General features: G+C 54.9%; 1 protein-coding gene across 1 annotated transcript in view; it reads left to right on the top strand.

Annotated features, from left to right (window-relative positions):
* Positions 1–23152, top strand: part of LOC122546186 (apical endosomal glycoprotein-like) — a 556180-nt gene that overhangs the window by 216957 nt on the left and 316071 nt on the right. The window contains exons 5-9 of the mRNA XM_087998580.1: positions 4018–4228; positions 6497–6634; positions 8919–9043; positions 9343–9433; positions 10992–11138. Coding sequence (XP_087854706.1) covers positions 4018–4228; positions 6497–6634; positions 8919–9043; positions 9343–9433; positions 10992–11138 — 712 coding nt within the window. The remainder of the gene's footprint in view (positions 1–4017; positions 4229–6496; positions 6635–8918; positions 9044–9342; positions 9434–10991; positions 11139–23152) is intronic.

Raw genomic sequence — 23152 nt, 5'->3', positions numbered from 1 at the left:
GCACTGTCGGAGAGTCAGTGCTGAGGGAGTACCGCACTGTTGGAGGGTCAGTGCTGAGGGAGTGGGCACTGTCGGAGGGTCAGTGCTGAGGGAATGCCGCACTGTCAGAGGGTTAGTGCTGAGGGCGTGGGCACTGTCGGAGGGTCAGTGCTGAGGGAGTGGGCACTGTCAGAGGGTCAGTGCTGAGGGAGTTCCGCACTGTCGGAGGGTCAGTGCTGAGGGAGTGGGCACTGTCGGAGGGTCAGTGCTGAGGGAGTGGGCACTGTCGGAGGGTTAGTGCTGAGGGAGTGCCGTGCTGTCGGAGGTCAGTGCTGAGGGAGTGCCGCACTGTCGGAGGGTCAGTGCTGAGGTAGTGGGCACTGTCGGAGGGTCAGTGCTGAGGGAGTGGGCACTGTCGGAGGGTTAGTCCTGAGGGAGTGCCGCACTGTCAGAGGGTCAGTGCTGAGGGAGTGGGCACTGTCGGAGGGTCAGTGCTGAGGGAGTGGGCACTGTCGGAGGGTTACTGCTGAGAGAGTGCCGAACTGTCGGAGGGTCAATGCTGAGGGAGTGCCGCACTGTCGGAGGGTCAGTGCTGAGCGAGTGGGCACTGTCGGAGGGTCAGTGCTGAGGGAGTGCCGCACTGTCGGAGGGTAGGTGCTGAGGGAGTGCCGCACTGTCGGAGGGTCAATGCTGAGAGAGTGCCGCACTGTTGGGTGGTCAGTGCTGAGGGAGTTCTGCACTGTCGGAGGGTCAGCGCTGAGGGAGTGCCGCACTGTCGGAGGGTCAATGCTGAGAGAGTGCCGCACTGTCGGGTGGTCAGTGCTAAGGGAGTTGGCACTGTCGAAGGGTCAATGCTGAGGGAGTGGGCACTGTCGGAGGGTCAGTGCTGTGGGAGTGGGCACTGTCGGAGGGTCAGTGCTGTGGGAGTGGGCACTGTCGGAGGGTCAGTGCTGAGGGAGTGCTGCACTGTCGAAGGGTCAGTGCTGAGGGAGTAGGCACTGTCGGAGGGTCAGTGCTTAGGGAGTGCCGCACTGTCAGAGGGTCAGTGCTGAGGGAGTGGGCACTGTCGGAGGGTCAGTGCTGAGGGAGTGCCACACTGTCGGTGGGTCAGTGCTGAGGGAGTGCCGCAATGTCGGAGGGTCAGTGCTGAGGGAGTGGGCACTGTCGGAGGGTCAGTGCTGAGGGAGTGGGCACTGTCGGAGGGTTAGTGCTGAGAGAGTGCCGCACTGTCGGAGGGTCAATGCTGAGAGAGTGCCGCACTGTCGGGTGGTCAGTGCTGAGGGAGTGCTGCACTGTCGGAGGGTCAGTGCTGAGGGAGTGCTGCACTGTCGGAGGGTCAGTGCTGAGGGAGTGCCACACTGTAAGAGGCTCAGTGCTGAGGGAGTGCCGCACTGTCGGAGGGTCAGTGCTGAGAGAGTGCCGCACTGTCGGAGGGTCAATGCTGAGGGAGTGGGCACTGTCGGCGGGTCAGTGCTGAGGGAGTGCCGCGCAGTTGGAGGGTCAGTGCTGAGGGAGTGCCGCACTGTCGGAGGGTAAATGCTGAGGGAGTGCCGCACTGTCGGAGGGTCAGTGCTGAGGGAGTGCCGCACTGTCGGAGGGTCAGTGCTGAGGGAATGCCGCACTGTCGGAGGGTCAGTGCTGATGGACTGCCGCACTGTCGGAGGGCCAGTGCTGAGGGAGTGGGCACTGTGGGAGGGTCAGTGCTGAGGGAGTGCCGCACTGTCGGAGGGTCAGTGCTGAGGGAGTACCGCACTGTTCGATGGTCAGTACTGAGGGAGTGCAGCACTGTCGCAGAGTCAGTGCTAAGGGAATGCTGCACTGTCGGAGGGTCAGTGCTGAGGGAGCGCCGCACTGTCGGAGAGTCAGTGCTGAGGGAGTGCCGCACTGTTGGAGGGTCAGTGCTGAGTGAGTGGGCACTGTCAAAGGGTCAGTGCTGAGGGAATGCCGCACTGTCAGAGGGTTAGTGCTGAGGGCGTGGGCACTGTCGGAGGGTCAGTGCTGAGGGAGTGGGCACTGATAGAGGGTCAGTGCTGAGGGAGTGCCGCACTGTCGGAGGGTCAGTGCTGAGGGAGTGCTGCACTGTCGGAGGGTCAATGCTGAGGGAGTGCCGCACTGTCGGAGGGTCAATGCTGAGGGAATCCCGCACTGTCGGAGGGTCAGTGCTGAGGGAGTGCCACACTGTCGGAGGGTCAGTGCTGAGGGAGTGCCGCACTGTCGGAGGGTCAGTGCTGAGGGAGTGCCACACTGTCGGAGGGTCAGTGCTGAGGGAGTGCCGCAATGTCGGAGGGTCAGTGCTGAGGGAGTGGGCACTGTCGGAGGGTCAGTGCTGAGGGAGTGGGCACTGTCGGAGGGTTAGTGCTGAGAGAGTGCCGCACTGTCGGAGGGTCAATGCTGAGAGAGTGCCGCACTGTCGGGTGGTCAGTGCTGAGGGAGTGCTGCACTGTCGGAGGGTCAGTGCTGAGGGAGTGCTGCACTGTCGGAGGGTCAGTGCTGAGGGAGTGCCACACTGTAAGAGGCTCAGTGCTGAGGGAGTGCCGCACTGTCAGAGGGTCAGTGCTGAGTGAGTGCCGCACTGTCCGAGGGTCACTGCTGAGGGAGTGGGCACTGTCGGAGGGTCACTGCTGAGGGAGTGGGCACTGTCGGAGGGTCATTGCTGAGGGCGTGCTGCACTGTCAGAGGGTCAGTGCTGAGGGAGTGCCGCACTGTCGGAGGGTCAGTACTGAGGGAGCGCCGCACTGTCGGAGGGTCAGTGCTGAGGGAGTGCCGCACTGTCGGAGGGTCAGTGCTGAGGGAGTGCGCACTGTCGGAGGGTCATTGCTGAGGGAGTGGGCACTGTCCGGGGGTCAGTGCTGATGGAGTGCCGCACTGTCGGAGGGTCAGTGCTGAGGGAGTGCTGCACTGTCGGAGGGTCAGTGCTGAGGTAGTGCGCACTGTCGGAGGGTCAGTGCTGAGGGAGTGCCGCACTGTCGGAGGGTCAGTGCTGAGGGAGTGCTGTAGTGTCGGAGGGTCAGTGCTGAGGGAGTGGGCACTGTCGGAGGGTCAGTGCTGAGGGAGTGGGCACTGTCGGAGGGTCAGTGCTGAGGGAGTGTCGCACTGTCGGAGGGTCAGTGCTGAGGGAGTGGGCACTGTCGGAGGGTCAGTGCTGAGGGAGTGCCGCACTGTCGGAGGGTCAGTGCTTAGGGAGTGGGCACTGTCGGAGGGTCAGTGCTGAGGTAGTGCGCACTGTCGGAGGGTCATTGCTGAGGGAGTGGGCACTGTCCGGGGGTCAGTGCTGAGGGAGTGCCGCACTGTCGGAGGGTCAGTGCTGATAGAGCGCCGCACTGTCGGAGGGTCAGTGCTGAGTGAGCGCTGCACTGTCGGAGGGTCAGTGCTGAGGGAGTGCTGCACTGTCGGAGGGTCATTGCTGAGGGAGTGGGCACTGTCGGAGGGTCAGTGCTGAGGTAGTGCGCACTGTCGGAGGGTCAGTGCTGAGGGAGTGCCGCACTGTCGGAGGGTCAGTGCTGAGGGAGTGCTGTAGTGTCGGAGGGTCAGTGCTGAGGGAGTGGGCACTGTCGGAGGGTCAGTGCTGAGGGAGTGGGCACTGTCGGAGGGTCAGTGCTGAGGGAGTGTCGCACTGTCGGAGGGTCAGTGCTGAGGGAGTGGGCACTGTCGGAGGGTCAGTGCTGAGGGAGTGGGCACTGTCGGAGGGTCAGTGCTGAGGGAATGCCGCACTGTCAGAGGGTCAGTGCTGAGGGAGTGCCGCACTGTCGGAAGGTCAGTGCTGAGGGAGTGGGCACTGTCGGAGGGTCAGTGCTGAGGGAGTGGGCACTGTCGGAGGGTCAGTGCTGAGGGAGTGGGCACTGTCGGAGGGTCAGTGCTGAGGGAGTGCCGCGCTGTCGGAGGGTCAGTACTGAGGGAGTGCTGTGTTCTGTCATTACTGAACTGAATGGGTGCCCTACGTCCCTCTGGTTGTCGACACCACTTACACCAAATATCAATATAGTGCTTGACATGGCAAGGAACTGTGGAGCTGGTGATAAATGTCTTGTTTGTTTGCAGCTGATGTTTGTAGCCTCTCCAGGAGCTGGTATCGGGGACATTGCCATTGATGACGTGAGTGTTGTGGGAGGGGAGTGTGAAGTCCAGGGACTGTGCTCCTTCGAGGCGAACACTTGCCAGTACACATCACCCGGAATGCTGAGCTGGAACCGCCTCATTGGCAACATGTCCAATCGGCCAGTCACTGACCACACAACAGAGACCGCTGAGGGTGAGTGCACCTTCCATTGTCCAGCTCAGCCTGGACCCAACCTGGCTTCACCTTCACTGTTTAATCTTGTGCCAAGACAGCCATGATGCGATCAGTGTACTCCAGGACATTTGTAGGGGTGGGGGATGCTCGAGGGAGCACTGTGGTAGTGGGGCATCTGAGAGTGACAGTCACTCTCTATCCTTCACTCTGCCTGTCTGCCCTTTGCCAGGGTATGGTACCTCTCCTCAGAGCTACTGTGGTACAGGGAAGGTGCCTTCGGTATTTTCTTGGCCGGTACCAGGCACGTCGTCCCCACAGAGGAGGACTGACATTGTCAGGGTAAGGAGCTGGGCCCTCACGTCAGCAGCAGGCCCTCCCTCCCTCTGCAGGTTATGACCAGAGCCGCCTGTAACCTGTCACGATGGGAGGTGGGAGCAGTGCGTTTTTAAGGGAGAGGTGGCGCGATTCTCAGGGACAGCCGCTGGTCCTCAGAGGGAGGCCGGACCCCAAGGTCAGGTTGTAGTCAGATCAGGTTCGAGAGATGAACGCGCCTGGTCCAGCTGGAGTTGTGAAGCATTAACACCAGCCCTGGGGAGGCCATGATGTGGAGGTGCTCACGTTGGACTGGAGTGGACACAGTCAGAAATCACACAACACCAGGTCAGAGTCCGGTGACAAAGGAGCAGCGCTCCAAAAACTTGTGATTTCAAATAAACCTGTTGGACTATAACCTCGTGTCCTGTGAATTCTGACTTATTTCCGGGGAGGGTGGAGTAACTGGCACTGTCTGCATTCTGGGACTGGAGTTCACGTGAGTCAGAAGCAGGGGATAGACAGAGTTTCCAACTATATACAGGGGGAATAAGATTTGTGGGGGAAGACTGGGTAACTTTAAGGGAAATGACAACTGATCGAACGAGAGGATGCCAGGAAGGGACAGTGAGAGCAGACATGGTCAGAGTTTACAAAAGCAGTAAAGAGGACCTCAGTTCATGGCTCTGGGTCTGAATACATGCAGCATTCATAATCAAACAAATGAATTGTCAACTCCGATTAAAACACCATCTCTATGACCTGACAGCCTCACGTTCCTGATGAAGGGCTTATGCCTGACTCTCCTGCTCCTCGGATGCTGTCTGACCTGCTGTGCTTTTCCAGCGCCACACTTTTCGACAGCCACCTCAAAGACGTGCTTCCGGAGCAAAGGCCAAACTCGAAGGGGAGCGAGTTGGCAGAAGGTGCTCGGGCAGCCCTCTTGATGAGAGGGAACATTTGTACCCACATGAGAAATGATCTTGGGTTCCCAAGTTTCCCAACTTCGAATCAATTAAGGTGGAAGTTAGAAACGTCAAGGACGCTCGTTGTGAGTTCTTCAGAGGCCATCAGAGAGCAGTCTCATGGGCTCAGGTTAAACAGGGCAAGGAAACCCTCTGCTGATTACCACAGACTGTCCTCCCTCGGCTGATGCAATACTCCATGTAAAACAACACTTTGAGGAAGCACTGACGGTGACAAAGACCCAGAATGTGCCCTGGGTGAGGGATTTCAGTGTCCACCACCAGCAGGGGCTCTGCAGAAACACGACTGCTTGAGCTGGTCGGATTTAAAGCACATAGCTGCTGGACTGGATCTAGATTAGAGTGGTGCTGGAAAAGCACAGCAGGTCAGGCAGCTTCCGAGGAGCAGGAAACATCGACATTTCGGGCAAAGTGCAGAGAGTGGGTGAGGGACAGATGCAGAGGGTGTTGCCTGGCCTGGAGAGCTTCAGTTATGAAGAATGATTGGGCAGCCTGGGGGTGTTTCCCTTGGCGCAGTGGGGGCATGAGTGAGACGGCTAAAATTATGAAGGGCATAGGCAGGGTAGACAGGAAGAAACGTTTGCCCCTGGGGAGTCATGCATGACCAGGGGGCAGACATTTATTGGTGGGGCAGAAGGTTTCGAGGAGATGTAGGGAAACCTTTCACACCCAGAGGGTGATGGGAATCGGAACGCAGGAGCAGAGGCCGAAACCCTTCGCACTTTTCGGAAAAATTTAGAGGTGCTCCCGAGATGTCAAGGCATATGGGCCAAGTGCTGGGAAGTGGGATGAGTGGGGTTAGGTGGCTGTTTTTGACTGGTTTGGATACGGGGGGTGAACTGAAGGGCCTTTATAATTCCACAGGTTACGACTCATTCTGGGGCAGGTGGGTCAGACAGTGTTCTGTCCCACGTGTATGTGAAGCCTCCTCAGATGGAGCGTGTTGAGCCCGTTAACTCAGATGGTTTGTGGTCTCCCTTGTGATTAGGACACTTCATGTTGGCCGATACCAGCGCTGGCAACCTTCAGAGCAGCGAGGCACTGCTCCTGGCTTCACCCGTCCAGGAGCCCATGGAAGCTGGTGGCTGTCTTCAGTTCTGGTTCCAGATGAACGGTGACCATCCAGGTAACAGCTTCACAGGGGGGGGGCACCCTCCCACCGTGACCTCTGCAGACCGGAGCTCAGTGACACCGACCACCACCTGAGCCCCGGTCTGCAGCAGGATTCTCACAGACAGACTCTGAGCTCTCCTGGCGGGGGGGGGGGGGGGGGGGGGGGGGGGGCTCCTGTTAGATCAATACAAAAATATTGGCAATATGCTTGCCCATAGCCTCCACAGGCGACCAGTCCTGCTGACGCAACATCGCAATAATTTGTGATCGTCAAAGATTCAATTTGCTTTACACTCACCTACAGGAGGAGAAGGAGAGCACAGCAAAAACATTCACAGCCTCTGAGTGAGGGGGTGGGAGTGAGGGGGTGGGAGTGAGGGGGTGGGAGTGAGGGGGTGGGAGTGAGGGGGTGGGAGTGAGGGGGTGGGAGTGAGGGGTGGGAGTGAGGGGTGGGAGTGAGGGGGTGGGAGTGAGGGGGAGGGAGTGAGGGGTGAGAGTGAGGGGGTGGAAGTGAGGGGGTGGGAGTGAGGGGGTGGGAGTGAGGGGTGGGAGTGAGGGGGTGGGAGTGAGGGGGAGGGAGTGAGAGGGTGGGAATGAGGGGGTGGGAGTGAGGGGGTGGGAGTGAGGGGGTGGGAGTGAGGGGTGAGAGTGAGGGGGTGGGAGTGAGGGGGAGGGAGTGAGGGGGTGGGAGTGAGGGGTGAGAGTGAGGGGGTGGGAGTGAGGGGTGAGAGTGAGGGGGAGGGAGTGAGGGGGAGGGAGTGAGGGGGAGGGAGTGAGGGGGAGGGAGTGAGGGGGTGGGAGTGAGGGGGTGGGAGTGAGGGGGTGGGAGTGAGGGGGTGGGAGTGAGGGGGTGAGAGTGAGGGGGTGGGAGTGAGGGGGTGAGAGTGAGGGGGTGAGAGTGAGGGGGTGAGAGTGAGGGGGTGAGAGTGAGGGTGTGGGAGTGAGGGGGTGGGAGTGAGGGAGTGAGGGGGAGGGAGTGAGGGGGTGGGAGTGAGGGGGTGGGAGGGGGAGTTAAAGTGTGGGCTATGGGGTGGTTGGGTTGGTTGGTCCGGGTGTCCCAGAGGTATTCTCTGAAACGTTCCGCAAGTAGGCGGCCTGTCTCCCCAATATAGAGGAGGCCACATCGGGTGCAGCGGATGCAGTAGATGATGTGTGTGGAGGTGCAGGTGAATTTGTGGCGGATATGGAAGTGTCCCTTGGGGCCTTGGAGGGAGGTGAGGGGGGAGGTGTGGGCGCAAGTTTTGCATTTCTTGCGGTTGCAGGGGAAGGTGTCGGGAGTGGAGGTTGGGTTGGTGGGGGGTGTGGACCTGACGAGGGAGTCACGGAGGGAGTGGTCTTTTCGGAACGCTGATAGGGGAGGGGAGGGAAATATATCCAGACCATGGCAACACGACGGTTGGAGAAAGAGCGCCTCATCTTCCGCCTAGGAACCCTCCAACCACAAGGGATGAACTCAGATTTCTCCAGCTTCCTCATTTCCCCTCCCCTCACCTTGTCTCAGTCCCAACCCTCAGACTCAGCACCGCCTTCCTAACCTGCAATCTTCTTCCTGACCTCTCCGCCCCCACCCCAGTCTGACCTATCACCCTCACCTTGACCTCTTTCCACCTATCGCATTTCCGATACCCCTCCCCCAAGTCCCTCCTCCCTACCTTTTATCTTAGCCTGCTGGACACTCTTTCCTCATTCCTGAAGAAGGGCTCATGCCCGAAACGTCGATTCTCCTGCTCCCTGGATGCTGCCTGACCTGCTGCGCTTTTCCAGCAACACATTTTCAGCTCTGATCTCCAGCATCTGCAGCCCTCACTTTCTCCTGGATAGAGTAAATAGGTAAAGTCTTCTCCCTGGATTCGGGGAGTCCAGAACTAGAGGGCAAAGGTTTAGGGTGAGAGGGGAAAGATATAAAAGAGACCTGAGGGGCAACCTTTTCACGCAGAGGGTGGTACGTGTATGGAATGAGACGATGTGGTGGAGGCTGGTACAATTGCAACATTTAAAATGATGGGTATATGAATAGGAAGGGTTTGGAGGGATATGGGCCAGGTGCTGGCAGGTGGGACTAGATTAGGTTGGGATTTCTGGTCGGCATGGACGGGTTGGGCCGAAGGGTCTGTTTCCGTGCTGTACATCTCTATGACTCTATGACCCTAAGGTTTGAATCCAGGAGATTCTATTTCCAATCCTGGCACCGAGCAGATTTTGCACTGATCATGAATCTCTGTGTCAGACACACTGTCCCAGGTGTGGGTGAGACTGGCAATGGTCATCAATACCTCAACACTTTTCGCTTCTCCCAGGGACTCTGAATGTCTATGTGGAGGAAGAGACACGGAGGAAGCTGAAGGTGTGGAGCATGAGTATAGGCCAGGACCTGACATGGAGCTTGAGCAGTGTCAAGATTCACACAGCACACAAGTGGAAGGTAAGGGTCTGGCTCCCACTCTGTCTGAGCAGCCCAGCGCTGGCTGACACTCACCATCAACATTACAGGCTTTCACTTGTCTCCCTCAAAAAGCCCAGCGCTGCTGGTTACGCGGTGACCTGACTGGGACCATCTTCAGTCTGTTGGTGTTGGTCTCCTGGAGGGGACGGGCTCTCTGTCAGGGGGGAGTTTCTTGGAGGGGTTATCACGGAGGCAGAATTACACAGGGGTTGTCTGAGTGGGGTCCCTTATGTCTGAGGGATTTCTCTGGGGGTCACTGACGCTCTCTCTTTCTGCAGTTAATCTTCGAGGCGATTGGAGGAGGAGCCACTGAGTCACACATTGCCATCGATGATGTCATGCTAAGTCACACAGACTGTCCTCAAATTGGTGAGTGACCTCACTGTGACCCCACTGTGACCCCAGTGACCCCCATAGTGACTACACAGTGACCCCAAAGTGAGCCATACTGTGATCCACACAGTGAGCTTAGTGAACCCCATAGTGGCCCCCACAGTGACCCCCAGATTGACCCCTAGTGTGACCCTAGAGTGACCTCAGTGACCCTCATAGTGACCCCACAGTGACTGCACAGTGACCCCAAAGTGAGCCTTACCATGACCTCCACAGTGACCTCAGTGACCCGCATAGTGACTCCACAGTGACCTCACAGTGACCCCTGGTGTGACATGTAGAGTGGCCTCAAGAAACCCCACAATGACCTCACAGTGAACCCACAGTGATCCCCGATTGACATCCACAGTGACCTCAATGTGACCCCTATTGTGACCCTAGAGTGACCTCAGTGACCCCCACAGTGACCCCAAAGTGAGCCTTACTGTGACCTCCACAGTGACCTCAGTGACCCTCATAGCGACTCCACAGTGACCTCACAGTGACCCCACAGTGATCCCTGAGTGACATCCACAGTGACCTCACATTGACCCCAGAGTGACCTCACAGTGACCCCAGAGTGACATCCAGAGTGACCTCACCCCCCAGTGTGACCCCAGAGTGACCTCACAGTGACCCCAGAGTGACATCCAGAGTGACCTCACCCCCCTAGTGATCCAGTGACCCCACAGTGGCAGCACAGTGACCCCTACTGCATCCTCACAGTGACCCTTGGTGACCCCACAGTGACCTTACAGTAACCCCTGCAGTGATCTCTCTGCTCCAAGCACCTCCCAATGAGTGATGCCCCAATGAGCCACCTCCAAGTGCCATGCCCTACCACCCAGATCGGAGAGGCAGTCAGGCCCCGGGCCTTTCAGCCTGGTGCTCCAGCTGAAATACACCAGCCGCCTCAGCCGCACAGTGACTTACAGTCACACGCTGTGTAATCCAGGGCCTGAAGAAACAGAGGCCTAGGATTTGGGCACACGGTCCCCCCCCTCCGTTTCCTGGCACAATGTGGGGCTTTTCGGCAGCTGGCCCGTCTGTTGATGACAGTACATCACAGAATCAGGCAACCTGACCTTCAGCTCCTTCAAACTCTCTCCCCCCCTACCTGCTGAGGGCCCAGAAGAGCCAAATAAAATCTGAAAGGATGCTGTCAATTGGAAACAACAAGAGATTGCTGGAAAAGCTCAGCAGATCCAGCGGCATCTGTGGAGAGAAATCAGGGTTAATGTTTCAGGTTGAATGAGCCTTCCTCAGAGTTCTGAGGGAGCAGGCTGGTGTGTACCAGGGACGGAGGCACTGCTGAATTTCCAGCTGCTCCTTACATTCCAAACACCTCATCCTGCCCCTCGTGGGCACAGCCTAGGGCCACTATTGGGCACAGTGAGGGGCTGGGCTGGGCTGGGGCTGGACAGAGTTGGGTCTAGCTCAAACAAACTAGCCCAGACTGGTCTGGACCACACTGGGTCAGGGGGGGTTGGGCCTGGAATGTCAGATACTTACCGAAGAACATATTTGGTGAATTGTTCTGGTTTTTTCTGCCCAGGAGCCTGTGACTTTGAACAGGACCTGTGTAATTGGAAGAATGTTCTGGACCCCAATCTAGACACCATGGACTGGAACTGGAGCAACGGGCAAACCCCCAGCTCCTTCATGGGGCCTGAGGTGGACAACACAATGAAGAGCCCACAAGGTGAGTGACAATGGAAGATCAGGTCTTTCCAGCCAAGACAGACCTGCTCCTCTGAGCAGCGAGAGCACAATCACCCAATAGGTCATCCCCATAACAACACAGCTTCACTGATCGGGAGTGGCAGAGTTAACCCAGTAAAAGGGCCTGGATCACAGAAAGGGAACCTCTGCTCATGAATATGTGTTAACATCTGTGTGTGTGTGTGGGCTTCACACGGTGTGTATGTGTCTGTGTGTTGGAGAGTGGGGTGGTATATGAATCACAGTGCACATGGATCCGTGTGGTAGAGTGTGTCACTGTGTGAGTGAGTGTGTCAGTGTGTGAGTGAGTGTGTCAGTGTGTGAGTGGGTGTTTCAGTGTGTGAGTGAGTGTGTCAGTGTGTGAGCGGGTGTTTCAGTGTGTGAGTGAGTGTGTCAGTGTGTGAGTGGGTGTTTCAGTGTGTGAGTGAGTGTGTCAGTGTGTGAGTGGGTGTTTCAGTGTGTGAGTGAGTGTGTCAGTGTGTGAGCGGGTGTTTCTGTGTGTTGGTGGGTGTGTCAGTGTGTGAGCGGGTGTGTCAGTGTGTGAGCGGGTGTGTCAGTGTGTGAGCGGGTGTGTCAGTGTGTTGGTGGGTGTGTCAGTGTGAGAGTGGGTGTGTCAGTGTGTTGGTGGGTGTGTCAGTGTGTTGGTGAGTGTGTCAGTGTGGGAGTGGCTGTTTCAGTGTGTTGGTGGGTGTGTCTGTGTGTGAGTGGGTGTTTCAGTGTGTTGGTGAGTGTGTCAGTGTGTGAGCGGGTGTTTCAGTGTGTTGGTGAGTGTGTCAGTGTGTGAGCGGGTGTGTCAGTGTGTTGGTGGGTGTGTCAGTGTGAGAGTGGGTGTGTCAGTGTGTTGGTGGGTGTGTCAGTGTGTTGGTGAGTGTGTCAGTGTGGGAGTGGCTGTTTCAGTGTGTTGGTGGGTGTGTCTGTGTGTGAGTGGGTGTTTCAGTGTGTTGGTGAGTGTGTCAGTGTGTGAGCGGGTGTTTCAGTGTGTTGGTGAGTGTGTCAGTGTGTGAGTGGCTGTTTCAGTGTGTTGGTGAGTGTATCAGTGTGTGAGCGGGTGTTTCAGTGTGTTGGTGAGTGTGTCAGTGTGTGAGTGGCTGTTTCAGTGTGTTGGTGGGTGTGTCAGTGTGTGAGTGGGTGTTTCAGTGTGTTGGTGAGTGTATCAGTGTGTGAGCAGGTGTTTCAGTGTGTTGGTGGGTGTTTCAGTGTGTTGGTGGGTGTGTCAGTGTGTGAGTGGGTGTGTCAGTGTGTGAGTGGGTGTTTCAGTGTGTTGGTGAGTGTGTCAGTGTGTGAGTGGGTGTGTCAGTGTGTTGGTGGGTGTGTCAGTGTGTTGGTGGGTGTGTCAGTGTGTTGGTGGGTGTGTCAGTGTGTGAGTGGGTGTGTCGGTGTGTGAGCGGGTGTGTCAGTGTGTTGGTGGGTGTGTCAGTGTGTGAGTGGGTGTGTCAGTGTGTTGGTGAGTGTGTCAGTGTGTTGGTGTGTGTTTCAGTGTGTTGGTGGCTGTGTCAGTGTGTGAGTGGGTGTTTCAGTGTGTTGGTGGCTGTGTCAGTGTGTGAGTGGGTGTGTCAGTGTGTGAGCGGGTGTTTCAGTGTGTTGGTGGCTGTGTCAGTGTGTGAGCGGGTGTGTCAGTGTGTTGGTGGGTGTGTCAGTGTGTTGGTGGGTGTTTCAGTGTGTTGGTGGCTGTGTCAGTGTGTGAGCGGGTGTTTCAGTGTGTTGGTGAGTGTGTCGGTGTGTGAGTGGGTGTGTCAGTGTGTTGGTGGGTGTGTCAGTGTGTTGGTGGGTGTTTCAGTGTGTGAGTGGGTGTTTCAGTGTGTGAGTGGGTGTGTCGGTGTGTGAGTGGGTGTTTCAGTGTGTTCGTGAGTGTTTCAGTGTGTGAGTGGGTGTTTCAGTGTGTTGGTGGGTGTGTCAGTGTGTTGGTGGGTGTGTCACTGTGTGAGTGGGTGTTTCAGTGTGTTGGTGGGTGTGTGAGTGTGTTGGTGGGTGTGTCACTGTGTGAGTGGGTGTTTCAATGTGTTGGTGGGTGTGTCAGTGTGTGAGTGGGTGTTTCAGTGTATTGGTGAGTGTGTCAGTGTGTGAGTGGGTGTGTCAGTGTGTTGGTGGGTGTGTCAGTGTGTTGGTGGGTGTGTCAGGGTGTGAATGGGTGTGTCAGTGTGTGAGTGGGTGTGTCAGTGTGTTGGTGGGTGTGTCAGTGTGTTGGTGGGTGTGTCAGTGTACTGGTGAGTGTGTCAGTGTGTTGGTGGGTGTTTCAGTGTGTTGGTGGCTGTGTCAGTGTGTGAGCGGGTGTTTCAGTGTGTTGGTGAGTGTTTCAGTGTGTTGGTGGGTGTGTCAGTGTGTGAGTGGGTGTTTCAGTGTGTTGGTGAGTGTTTCAGTGTGTTGGTGGGTGTGTCAGTGTGTGAGTGGGTGTGTCAGTGTGTGAGTGGGTGTGTCAGTGTGTGAGTGGGTGTTTCAGTGTGTTGGTGGGTGTGTCAGTGTGTGAGCGGGTGTTTCAGTGTGTTGGTGAGTGTGTCGGTGTGTGAGTGAGTGTTTCAGTGTGTGAGTGGGTGTGTCAGTGTGTGAGTGGGTGTTTCACTGTGTTGGTGGGTGTGTCAGTGTGTTGGTGGGTGTGTCAGTGTGTGAGTGGGTGTTTCAGTGTGTTGGTGAGTGTGTCGGTGTGTGAGTGAGTGTTTCAGTGTGTGAGTGGGTGTTTCACTGTGTTGGTGGGTGTGTCAGTGTGTTGGTGGGTGTGTCAGTGTGTTGGTGGGTGTGTCAGTGTGTTGGTGGGTGTGTCAGTGTGTGAGTGGGTGTTTCAGTGTGTTGGTGGGTGTGTCAGTGTGTGAGTGTGTGTTTCAGTGTGTTGGTGGCTGTGTCAGTGTGTGAGTGGGTGTTTCAGTGTGTTGGTGAGTGTGTCAGTGTGTGAGTGGGTGTTTCAGTGTGGTGGTGAGTGTGTCAGTGTGTGAGTGGGTGTTTCAGTGTGTTGGTGGGTGTGTCAGTGTGTTGGTGGGTGTGTCAGTGTGTTGGTGGGTGTGTGAGTGTGTGAGTGTGTGTTTCAGTGTGTTGGTGAGTGGTTCAGTGTGTTGGTGGCTGTGTCAGTGTGTGAGTGGGTGTTTCAGTGTGTTGGTGTGTGTGTCGGTGTGTTGGTGGGTGTTTCAGTGTGTTTGTGGATGTGTCAGTGTGTGAGTGGCTGTTTCAGTGCGTCGGTGGGTGTGTCAGTGTGTGAGTGGGTGTGTCAGTGCGTCGGTGGGTGTGTCTGTGTGTGAGCGGGTGTTTCAGTGTGTTGGTGAGTGTGTCAGTGTGTAAGTGTGTGTTTCAGTGTGTTGGTGGGTGTGTCAGTGTGTGAGCGGGTGTGTCAGTGTGTTGGTGGGTGTGTCAGTGTGTTGGTGAGTGTGTCAGTGTGTGAGTGGGTGTTTCAGTGGTGGGTGTGTCAGTGTGTGAGCGGGTGTTTCAGTGTGTTGGTGAGTGTGTCAGTGTGTGAATGGGTGTTTCAGTGTGTTTGTGGATGTGTCAGTGTGGGAGTGTGTGTTTCAGTTTGTTGGTGGGTGTGTCAGTGTGTTGGTGAGTGTGTCAGTGTGTGAATGGGTGTTTCAGTGTGTGAGTGTGTGTTTCAGTGTGTTGGTGGGTGTGTCAGTGTGTTGGTGAGTGTGTCAGTGTGTGAATGGGTGTTTCAGTGTCTTTGTGGATGTGTCAGTGTGTGAGTGTGTGTTTCAGTGTGTTGGTGGGTGTGTCAGTGAGGGAGCAGGTGTTTCAGTGTGTTGGTGGGTGTGTCAGTGTGTTGGTGGGTGTGTCAGTGTGTGAGTGGGTGTGTCAGTGTGTTGTTGGGTGTGTCGGTGTGTGAGTGGGTGTTTCAGTGTTGGTGGGTCTGACAGTGTGTGAGCGGGTGTTTCAGTGTGTTGGTGAGTGTGTCAGTCTGTGAGCGGGTGTTTTAGTGTGTTGGTGGGTGTGTCAGTGTCTGAGTGGGTGTTTCAGTGTGTTGGTGGGTGTTTCAGTGTGTCGGTGGGTGTGTCAGTGCGTCGGTGGGTGTGTCAGTGTGTGAGTGGGTGTTTCAGTGTGTTGGTGGGCGTTTCAGTGTGTTGGTGAGTGTGTCAGTCTGTGAGTGGGTGTTTCAGTGTGTTGGTGAGTGTGTCAGTGTGTGAGTGGGGGTATCAGTGTGTTGGTGAGTGTGTCAGTGTGTGAGTGGGTGTTTCACTGTGTTGGTGGGTGTGTCAGTGTGTGAGTGGGTGTTTCAGTGTGTTGGTGAGTGTGTCAGTGTGTGAGTGGGTGTTTCAGTGTGTTGGTGGGTGTGTCAGTGTGTGAATGTGTGTTTCAGTGTGTTGGTGGGTGTGTCAGTGTGTTGGTGGGTGTGTCACTGTGTGAGTGGGTGTTTCAGTGTGTTGGTGGGTGTGTCAGTGTGTTGGTGGGTGTGTCACTGTTTGAGTGGGTGTTTGTGTGTTGGTGGGTGTGTCAGTGTGTGAATGGGTGTGTCAGTGTGTGAGTGGGTGTTTCAGTGTGTTCGTGGGTGTGTCAGTGTATTGGTGAGTGTGTCAGTGTGTTGGTGGGTGTTTCAGTGTGTTGGTGGGTGTGTCAGTGTGTTGGTGGGTGTGTCAGTGTGTGAATGGGTGTGTCAGTGTGTGAGTGGGTGTGTCAGTGTGTTCGTGGATGTGTCAGTGTATTGGTGAGTGTGTCAGTGTGTTGGTGGGTGTTTCAGTGTGTTGGTGGGTGTGTCAGTGTGTTGGTGGGTGTGTCAGTGTGTGAATGGGTGTGTCAGTGTGTGAGTGGGTGTTTCAGTGTGTTCGTGGGTGTGTCAGTGTATTGGTGAGTGTGTCAGTGTGTTGGTGGGTGTTTCAGTGTGTTGGTGGGTGTTTCAGTGTGTTGGTGGGTGTGTCAGAGTGTGAGTGGGTGTTTCAGTGTGTTGGTGGGTGTGTCAGTGTGTTTGTGGATGTGTCAGTGTGTGAGTGGGTGTTTCAGTGTGTCGGTGGGTGTTTCAGTGTGTCGGTGGGTGTGTCAGTGTGTCGGTGGGTGTGTCAGTGCGTCGGTGGGTGTGTCTGTGTGTCAGCGGGTGTTTCAGTGTGTTGGTGAGTGTGTCAGTCTGTGAGCGGGTGTGTCAGTGTGTTGGTGGGTGTGTCAGTGTGTGAGTGGGTGTTTCAGTGTGTGAGTGGGTGTGTCAGTGTGTTGGTGAGTGTGTCAGTGTGTTGGTGTGTGTTTCAGTGTGTTGGTGGCTGTGTCAGTGTGTGAGTGGGTGTTTCAGTGTGTTGGTGAGTGTGTCAGTGTGTGAGTGTGTGTTTCAGTGTGTTGGTGGGTGTGTCAGTGTGTGAGCGGGTGTGTCAGTGTGTTGGTGGGTGTGTTAGTGTGTTGGTGAGTGTGTCAGTGTGTGAGTGTGTTTCAGTGTGTTGGTGGGTGTGTCAGTGTGTGAGTGTGTGTTTCAGTGTGTTGGTGGGTGTGTCAGTCTGTGAGCTGGTGTTTTAGTGTGTTGGTGGGTGTGTCAGTGTGTGAGTGGGTGTGTCAGTGTGTTGGTGGGTGTGTCACTGTGAGTGGGTGCTTGTGTGTTGGTGGCTGTGTCAGTGTGTGAGTGGGTGTTTCAGTGCGTCGGTGGGTGTGTCAGTGTGTGAGTGGGTGTGTCAGTGCGTCGGTGGGTGTGTCTGTGTGTGAGCGGGTGTTTCAGTGTGTTGGTGAGTGTGTCAGTGTGTGAGTGTGTGTTTCAGTGTGTTGGTGGGTGTGTCAGTGTGTGAGCGGGTGTTTCAGTGTGTCGGTGGGTGTGTCAGTGTGTTGGTGAGTGTGTCAGTCTGTGAGTGGGTGTTTCAGTGTGTTGGTGTGTGTGTCAGTGTGTGAGTGGGGGTATCAGTGTGTTGGTGAGTGTGTCAGTGTGTGAGTGGGTGTTTCAGTGTGTTGGTGGGTGTGTCAGTGTGTTGGTGGGTGTGTCAGTGTGTGAATGTGTGTTTCAGTGTGTTGGTGGGTGTGTCAGTGTTTGGTGGGTGGGTCACTGTGTGAGTGGGTGTTTCAGTGTGTTGGTGGGTGTGTCAGTGTATTGGTGAGTGTGTCAGTGTGTTGGTGGGTGTGTCAGTGTGTGAATGGGTGTGTCAGTGTGTGAGTGGGTGTTTCAGTGTGTTCGTGGGTGTGTCAGTGTATTGGTGAGTGTGTCAGTGTGTTGGTGGGTGTTTCAGTGTGTTGGTGGGTGTGTCAGTGTGTTGGTGGGTGTGTCAGTGTGTGAATGGGTGTGTCAGTGTGTGAGTGGGTGTTTCAGTGTGTTGGTGGGTGTGTCAGAGTGTGAGTGGGTGTTTCAGTGTGTTGGTGGGTGTTTCAATGTGTTGGTGGGTGTTTCAGTGTGTTGGTGGGTGTTTCAGTGTGTTTGTGGATGTGTCAGTGTGTTTGTGGATGTGTCAGTGTGTGAGTGGGTGTTTCAGTGTGTCCGTGGGTGTTTCAGTGTGTCGGTGGGTGTTTCAGTGTGTTGGTGGGTGTGTCAGTGCGTCGGTGGGTGTGTCAGTGCGTCGGTGGGTGTGTCTGTGTGTGAGCGGGTGTTCCAGTGTGTTGGTGAGTGTGTCAGTCTGTGAGCGGGTGTGTCAGTGTGTTGGTGGGTGTGTCAGTGTGTGAGTGGGTGATTCAGTGTGTGAGTTGGTGTGTCAGTGTGTTGGTGAGTGTGTCAGTGTGTTGGTGTGTGTTTCAGTGTGTTGGTGGCTGTGTCAGTGTGTGAGTGGGTGTTTCAGTGTGTTGGTGAGTGTGTCAGTGTGTGAGTGTGTGTTTCAGTGTGTTGATGGGTGTGTCAGTGTGTGAGCGGGTGTGTCAGTGTGTTGGTGGGTGTGTCAGTGTGTGAGTGGGTGTTTCAGTGTTGGCGGGTGTGTCAGTGTGTGAGCGGGTGTGTCAGTGTGTTGGTGGGTGTGTTAGTGTGTTGGTGAGTGTGTCAGTGTGTGAATGGGTGTTTCAGTGTGTTTGTGGATGTGTCAGTGTGGGAGTGTGTGTTTCAGTTTGGTGGGTGTGTCAGTGTGTTGGTGAGTAGTGTCAGTGTGTGAATGGGTGTTTCAGTGTGTTTGTGGATGTGTCAGTGTGTGAGTGTGTATTTCAGTGTGTTGGTGGGTGTGTCAGTGTGTTGGTGAGTGTGTCAGTGTGTGAATGGGTGTTTCAGTGTGTTTGTGGATGTGTCAGTGTGTGAGTGTGTGTTTCAGTGTGTTGGTGGGTGTGTCAGTGTGTGAGCGGGTGTGTCAGTGTGTTCGTGGGTGTGTCAGTGTGTGAGTGGGTGTTTCAGTGTTGGTGGGTGTGTCAGTGTGTGAGCGGGTGTGTCAGTGTGTTGGTGGGTGTGTTAGTGTGTTGGTGAGTGTGTCAGTGTGTGAATGGGTGTTTCAGTGTGTTTGTGGATGTGTCAGTGTGTGAGTGTGTGTTTCAGTGTGTTGGTGGGTGTGTCAGTGAGGGAGCAGGTGTTTCAGTGTGTTGGTGGGTGTGTCAGTGTGTTGGTGCGTGTGTCAGTGTGTTGGTGGGTGTTTCAGTGTGTGAGTGGGTGTGTCAGTGTGTTGTTGGGTATGTCGGTGTGTGAGTGGGTGTTTCAGTGCGTCGGTGGGTGTGTCAGTGTGTGAGCGGGTGTTTCAGTGTGTTGGTGAGTGTGTCAGTCTGTGAGCGGGTGTTTTAGTGTGTTGGTGCGTGTGTCAGTGTGTGAGTGGGTGTTTCAGTGTGTTGGTGGGCGTTTCAGTGTGTTGGTGGGCGTTTCAGTGTGTTGGTGAGTGTGTCAGTGTGTGAGTGGGTGTTTCAGTGTGTTGGTGTGTGTGTCAGTGTGTGAGTGGGGTATCAGTGTGTTGGTGAGTGTGTCAGTGTGTGAGTGGGTGTTTCAGTGTGTTGGTGAGTGTGTCAGTGTGTGAGAGGATGTTTCAGTGTGTTGGTGGGTGTTTCAGTGTGTGAGCGGGCGTTTGAGTGTGTTGGTGAGTGTGTCAGTGTGTTGGTGGGCGTTTCAGTGTGTTGGTGTGTGTGTCAGTGTGTTGATGGGCGTTTCAGTGTGTTGGTGGGCGTTTCAGTGTGTTGGTGAGTGTTTCAGTGTGTTGGTGAGTGTGTCAGTGTGTGAGTGGGTGTTTCAGTGTGTTGGTGAGTGTGTCAGTGTGTGAGTGGGTGTTTCAATGTGTTGGTGGGTGTGTCAGTGTGTTGGTGGGCGTTTCAGTGTGTTGGTGAGTGTGTCAGTGTGTTGATGGGCGTTTCAGTGTGTTGGTGAGTGTGTCAGTGTGTGAGTGGGTGTTTCAATGTGTTGGTGGGTGTGTCAGTGTGTTGGTGAGTGTGTCCGTGTGTGAATGGGTGTTTCAGTGTCTTTGTGGATGTGTCAGTGTGTGAGTGTGTGTTTCAGTGTGTTGGTGGGTGTGTCAGTGAGGGAGCAGGTGTTTCAGTGTGTTGGTGGGTGTGTCAGTGTGTGAGTGGGTGTGTCAGTGTGTTGTTGGGTGTGTCGGTGTGTGAGTGGGTGTGTCGGTGTGTGAGTGGGTGTTTCAGTGCGTCGGTGGGTGTGTCAGTGTGTGAGCGGGTGTTTCAGAGTGTTGGTGAGTGTGTCAGTCTGTGAGCGGGTGTTTTAGTGTGTTGGTGGGTGTGTCAGTGTCTGAGTGGGTGTTTCAGTGTGTGAGTGGGTGTTTCAGTGTGTTGGTGGGCGTTTCAGTGTGTTGGTGAGTGTGTCAGTCTGTGAGTGGGTGTTTCAGTGTGTTGGTGTGTGTGTCAGTGTGTGAGTGGGGGTATCAGTGTGTTGGTGAGTGTGTCAGTGTGTGAGTGGGTGTTTCACTGTGTTGGTGGGTGTGTCAGTGTGTGAGTGGGTGTTTCAGTGTGTTGGTGGGTGTGTCAGTGTGTGAATGTGTGTTTCAGTGTGTTGGTGGGTGTGTCAGTGTTTGGTGGGTGGGTCACTGTGTGAGTGGGTGTTTCAGTGTGTTCGTGGGTGTGTCAGTGTATTGGTGAGTGTGTCAGTGTGTTGGTGGGTGTGTCAGTGTGTTGGTGGGTGTGTCAGTGTGTGAATGGGTGTGTCAGTGTGTGAGTGGGTGTTTCAGTGTGTTCGTGGGTGTGTCAGTGTATTGGTGAGTGTGTCAGTGTGTTGGTGGGTGTTTCAGTGTGTTGGTGGGTGTGTCAGTGTGTTGGTGGGTGTGTCAGTGTGTGAATGGGTGTGTCAGTGTGTGAGTGGGTGTTTCAGTGTGTTCGTGGGTGTGTCAGTGTATTGGTGAGTGTGTCAGTGTGTTGGTGGGTGTTTCAGTGTGTTGGTGGGTGTTTCAGTGTGTTGGTGGGTGTGTCAGTGTGTTGGTGGGTGTGTCAGTGTGTGAATGGGTGTGTCAGTGTCTGAGTGGGTGTTTCAGTGTGTGAGTGGGTGTTTCAGTGTGTTGGTGGGCGTTTCAGTGTGTTGGTGAGTGTGTCAGTCTGTGAGTGGGTGTTTCAGTGTGTTGGTGTGTGTGTCAGTGTGTGAGTGGGGGTATCAGTGTGTTGGTGAGTGTGTCAGTGTGTGAGTGGGTGTTTCAGTGTGTTGGTGGGTGTGTCAGTGTGTGAGTGGGTGTTTCAGTGTGTTGGTGGGTGTGTCAGTGTGTGAATGTGTGTTTCAGTGTGTTGGTGGGTGTGTCAGTGTTTGGTGGGTGGGTCACTGTGTGAGTGGGTGTTTCAGTGTGTTCGTGGGTGTGTCAGTGTATTGGTGAGTGTGTCAGTGTGTTGGTGGGTGTGTCAGTGTGTTGGTGGGTGTGTCAGTGTGTGAATGGGTGTGTCAGTGTGTGAGTGGGTGTTTCAGTGTGTTCGTGGGTGTGTCAATGTATTGGTGAGTGTGTCAGTGTGTTGGTGGGTGTTTCAGTGTGTTGGTGGGTGTTTCAGTGTGTTGGTGGGTGTGTCAGTGTGTTGGTGGGTGTGTCAGTGTGTGAATGGGTGTGTCAGTGTGTGAGTGGGTGTTTCAGTGTGTTCGTGGGTGTGTCAGTGTATTGGTGAGTGTGTCAGTGTGTTGGTGGGTGTTTCAGTGTGTTGGTGGGTGTTTCAGTGTGTTGGTGGGTGTGTCAGTGTGTTGGTGGGTGTGTCAGTGTGTGAATGGGTGTGTCAGTGTGTGAGTGGGTGTTTCAGTGTGTTGGTGGGTGTTTCAGTGTGTTGGTGGGTGTGTCAGAGTGTGAGTGGGTGTTTCAGTGTGTTGGTGGGTGTTTCAGTGTGTTGGTGGGTGTTTCAGTGTGTTTGTGGATGTGTCAGTGTGTTTGTGGATGTGTCAGTGTGTGAGTGGGTGTTTCAGTGTGTCGGTGGGTGTTTCAGTGTGTCGGTGGGTGTGTCAGTGCGTCGGTGGGTGTGTCTGTGTGTGAGCGGGTGTTTCAGTGTGTTGGTGAGTGTGTCAGTCTGTGAGCGGGTGTGTCAGTGTGTTGGTGGGTGTGTCAGTGTGTGAGTGGGTGATTCAGTGTGTGAGTGGGTGTGTCAGTGTGTTGGTGAGTGTGTCAGTGTGTTGGTGAGTGTTTCAGTGTGTTGGTGGCTGTGTCAGTGTGTGAGTGGGTGTTTCAGTGTGTTGGTGGGTGTGTCAGTGTGTGAGCGGGTGTGTCAGTGTGTTGGTGGGTGTGTCAGTCTGTGAGTGGGTGTTTCAGTGTTGGTGGGTGTGTCAGTGTGTTGGTGGGTGTGTTAGTGTGTTGGTGAGTGTGTCAGTGTGTGAATGGGTGTTCCAATGTGTTTGTGGATGTGTCAGTGTGGGAGTGTGTGTTTCAGTTTGTTGGTGGGTGTGTCAGTGTGTTGGTGAGTAGTGTCAGTGTGTGAATGGGTGTTTCAGTGTGTTTGTGGATGTGTCAGTGTGTGAGTATGTATTTCAGTGTGTTGGTGGGTGTGTCAGTGTGTTGGTGAGTGTATCAGTGTGTGAATGGGTGTTTCAGTGTGTTTGTGGATGTGTCAGTGTGTGAGTGTGTGTTTCAGTGTGTTGGTGGGTGTGTCAGTGTGTTGGTGGGTGTGTCAGTGTGTGAGTGGGTGTTTCAGTGTTGGTGGGTGTGTCAGTGTGTGAGCGGGTGTGTCAGTGTGTTGGTGGGTGTGTTAGTGTGTTGGTGAGTGTGTCAGTGTGTGAATGGGTGTTTCAGTGTGTTTGTGGATGTGTCAGTGTGTGAGTGTGTGTTTCAGTGTGTTGGTGGGTGTGTCAGTGAGGGAGCAGGTGTTTCAGTGTGTTGGTGGGTGTGTCAGTGTGTTGGTGGGTGTTTCAGTGTGTGAGTGGGTGTGTCAGTGTGTTGTTGGGTGTGTCGGTGTGTGAGTGGGTGTTTCAGTGCCTCGGTGGGTGTGTCAGTGTGTGAGTGGGTGTTTCAGTGCGTCGGTGGGTGTGTCAGTGTGTGAGCGGGTGTTTCAGTGTGTTGGTGAGTGTGTCAGTCTGTGAGCGGGTGTTTTAGTGTGTTGGTGGGTGTGTCAGTGTGTGAGTGGGTGTTTCAGTGTGTTGGTGGGCGTTTCAGTGTGTTGGTGGGCGTTTCAGTGTGTTGGTGAGTGTGTCAGTGTGTGAGTGGGTGTTTCAGTGTGTTGGTGTGTGTGCCAGTGTGTGAGTGGGGGTATCAGTGTGTTGGTGAGTGTGTCAGTGTGTGAGTGGGTGTTTCAGTGTGTTGGTGAGTGTGTCAGTGTGTGAGAGGATGTTTCAGTGTGTTGGTGGGTGTTTCAGTGTGTTGGTGAGTGTGTCAGTGTGTTGATGGGCGTTTGAGTGTGTTGGTGAGTGTGTCAGTGTGTGAGTGGGTGTTTCAATGTGTTGGTGGGTGTGTCAGTGTGTTGGTGGGCGTTTCAGTGTGTTGGTGAGTGTGTCAGTGTGTTGATGGGCGTTTCAGTGTGTTGGTGAGTGTGTCAGTGTGTGAGTGGGTGTTTCAGTGTGTTGGTGGGTGTGTCAGTGTGTTGGTGGGCGTGTCAGTGTGTTGGTGAGTGTGTCAGTGTGTTGATGGCCATTTCAGTGTGTTGGTGAGTGTGTCAGTGTGTTGGTGAGTGTGTCAGTGTGTTGGTGGGCGTTTTAGTGTGTTGGTGAGTGTGTCAGTGTGTTGATGGGCGTTTCAGTGTGTTGGTGAGTGTATCAGTGTGTGAGTGGGTGTTTCAGTGTGTTGGTGGGTGTGTCAGTGTGTTGGTGGGCGTTTCAGTGTGTTGGTGAGTGTGTCAGTGTGT

The sequence above is a fragment of the Chiloscyllium plagiosum genome, unplaced genomic scaffold (genome assembly GCF_037043375.1).
Source record: "Chiloscyllium plagiosum isolate Xiang-an unplaced genomic scaffold, Cpla_swu_hap1 HiC_scaffold_21, whole genome shotgun sequence".
Taxonomy (NCBI): Eukaryota; Metazoa; Chordata; class Chondrichthyes; order Orectolobiformes; family Hemiscylliidae; genus Chiloscyllium; species Chiloscyllium plagiosum.
This window is presented reverse-complemented; position numbering and strand designations above follow the sequence as displayed.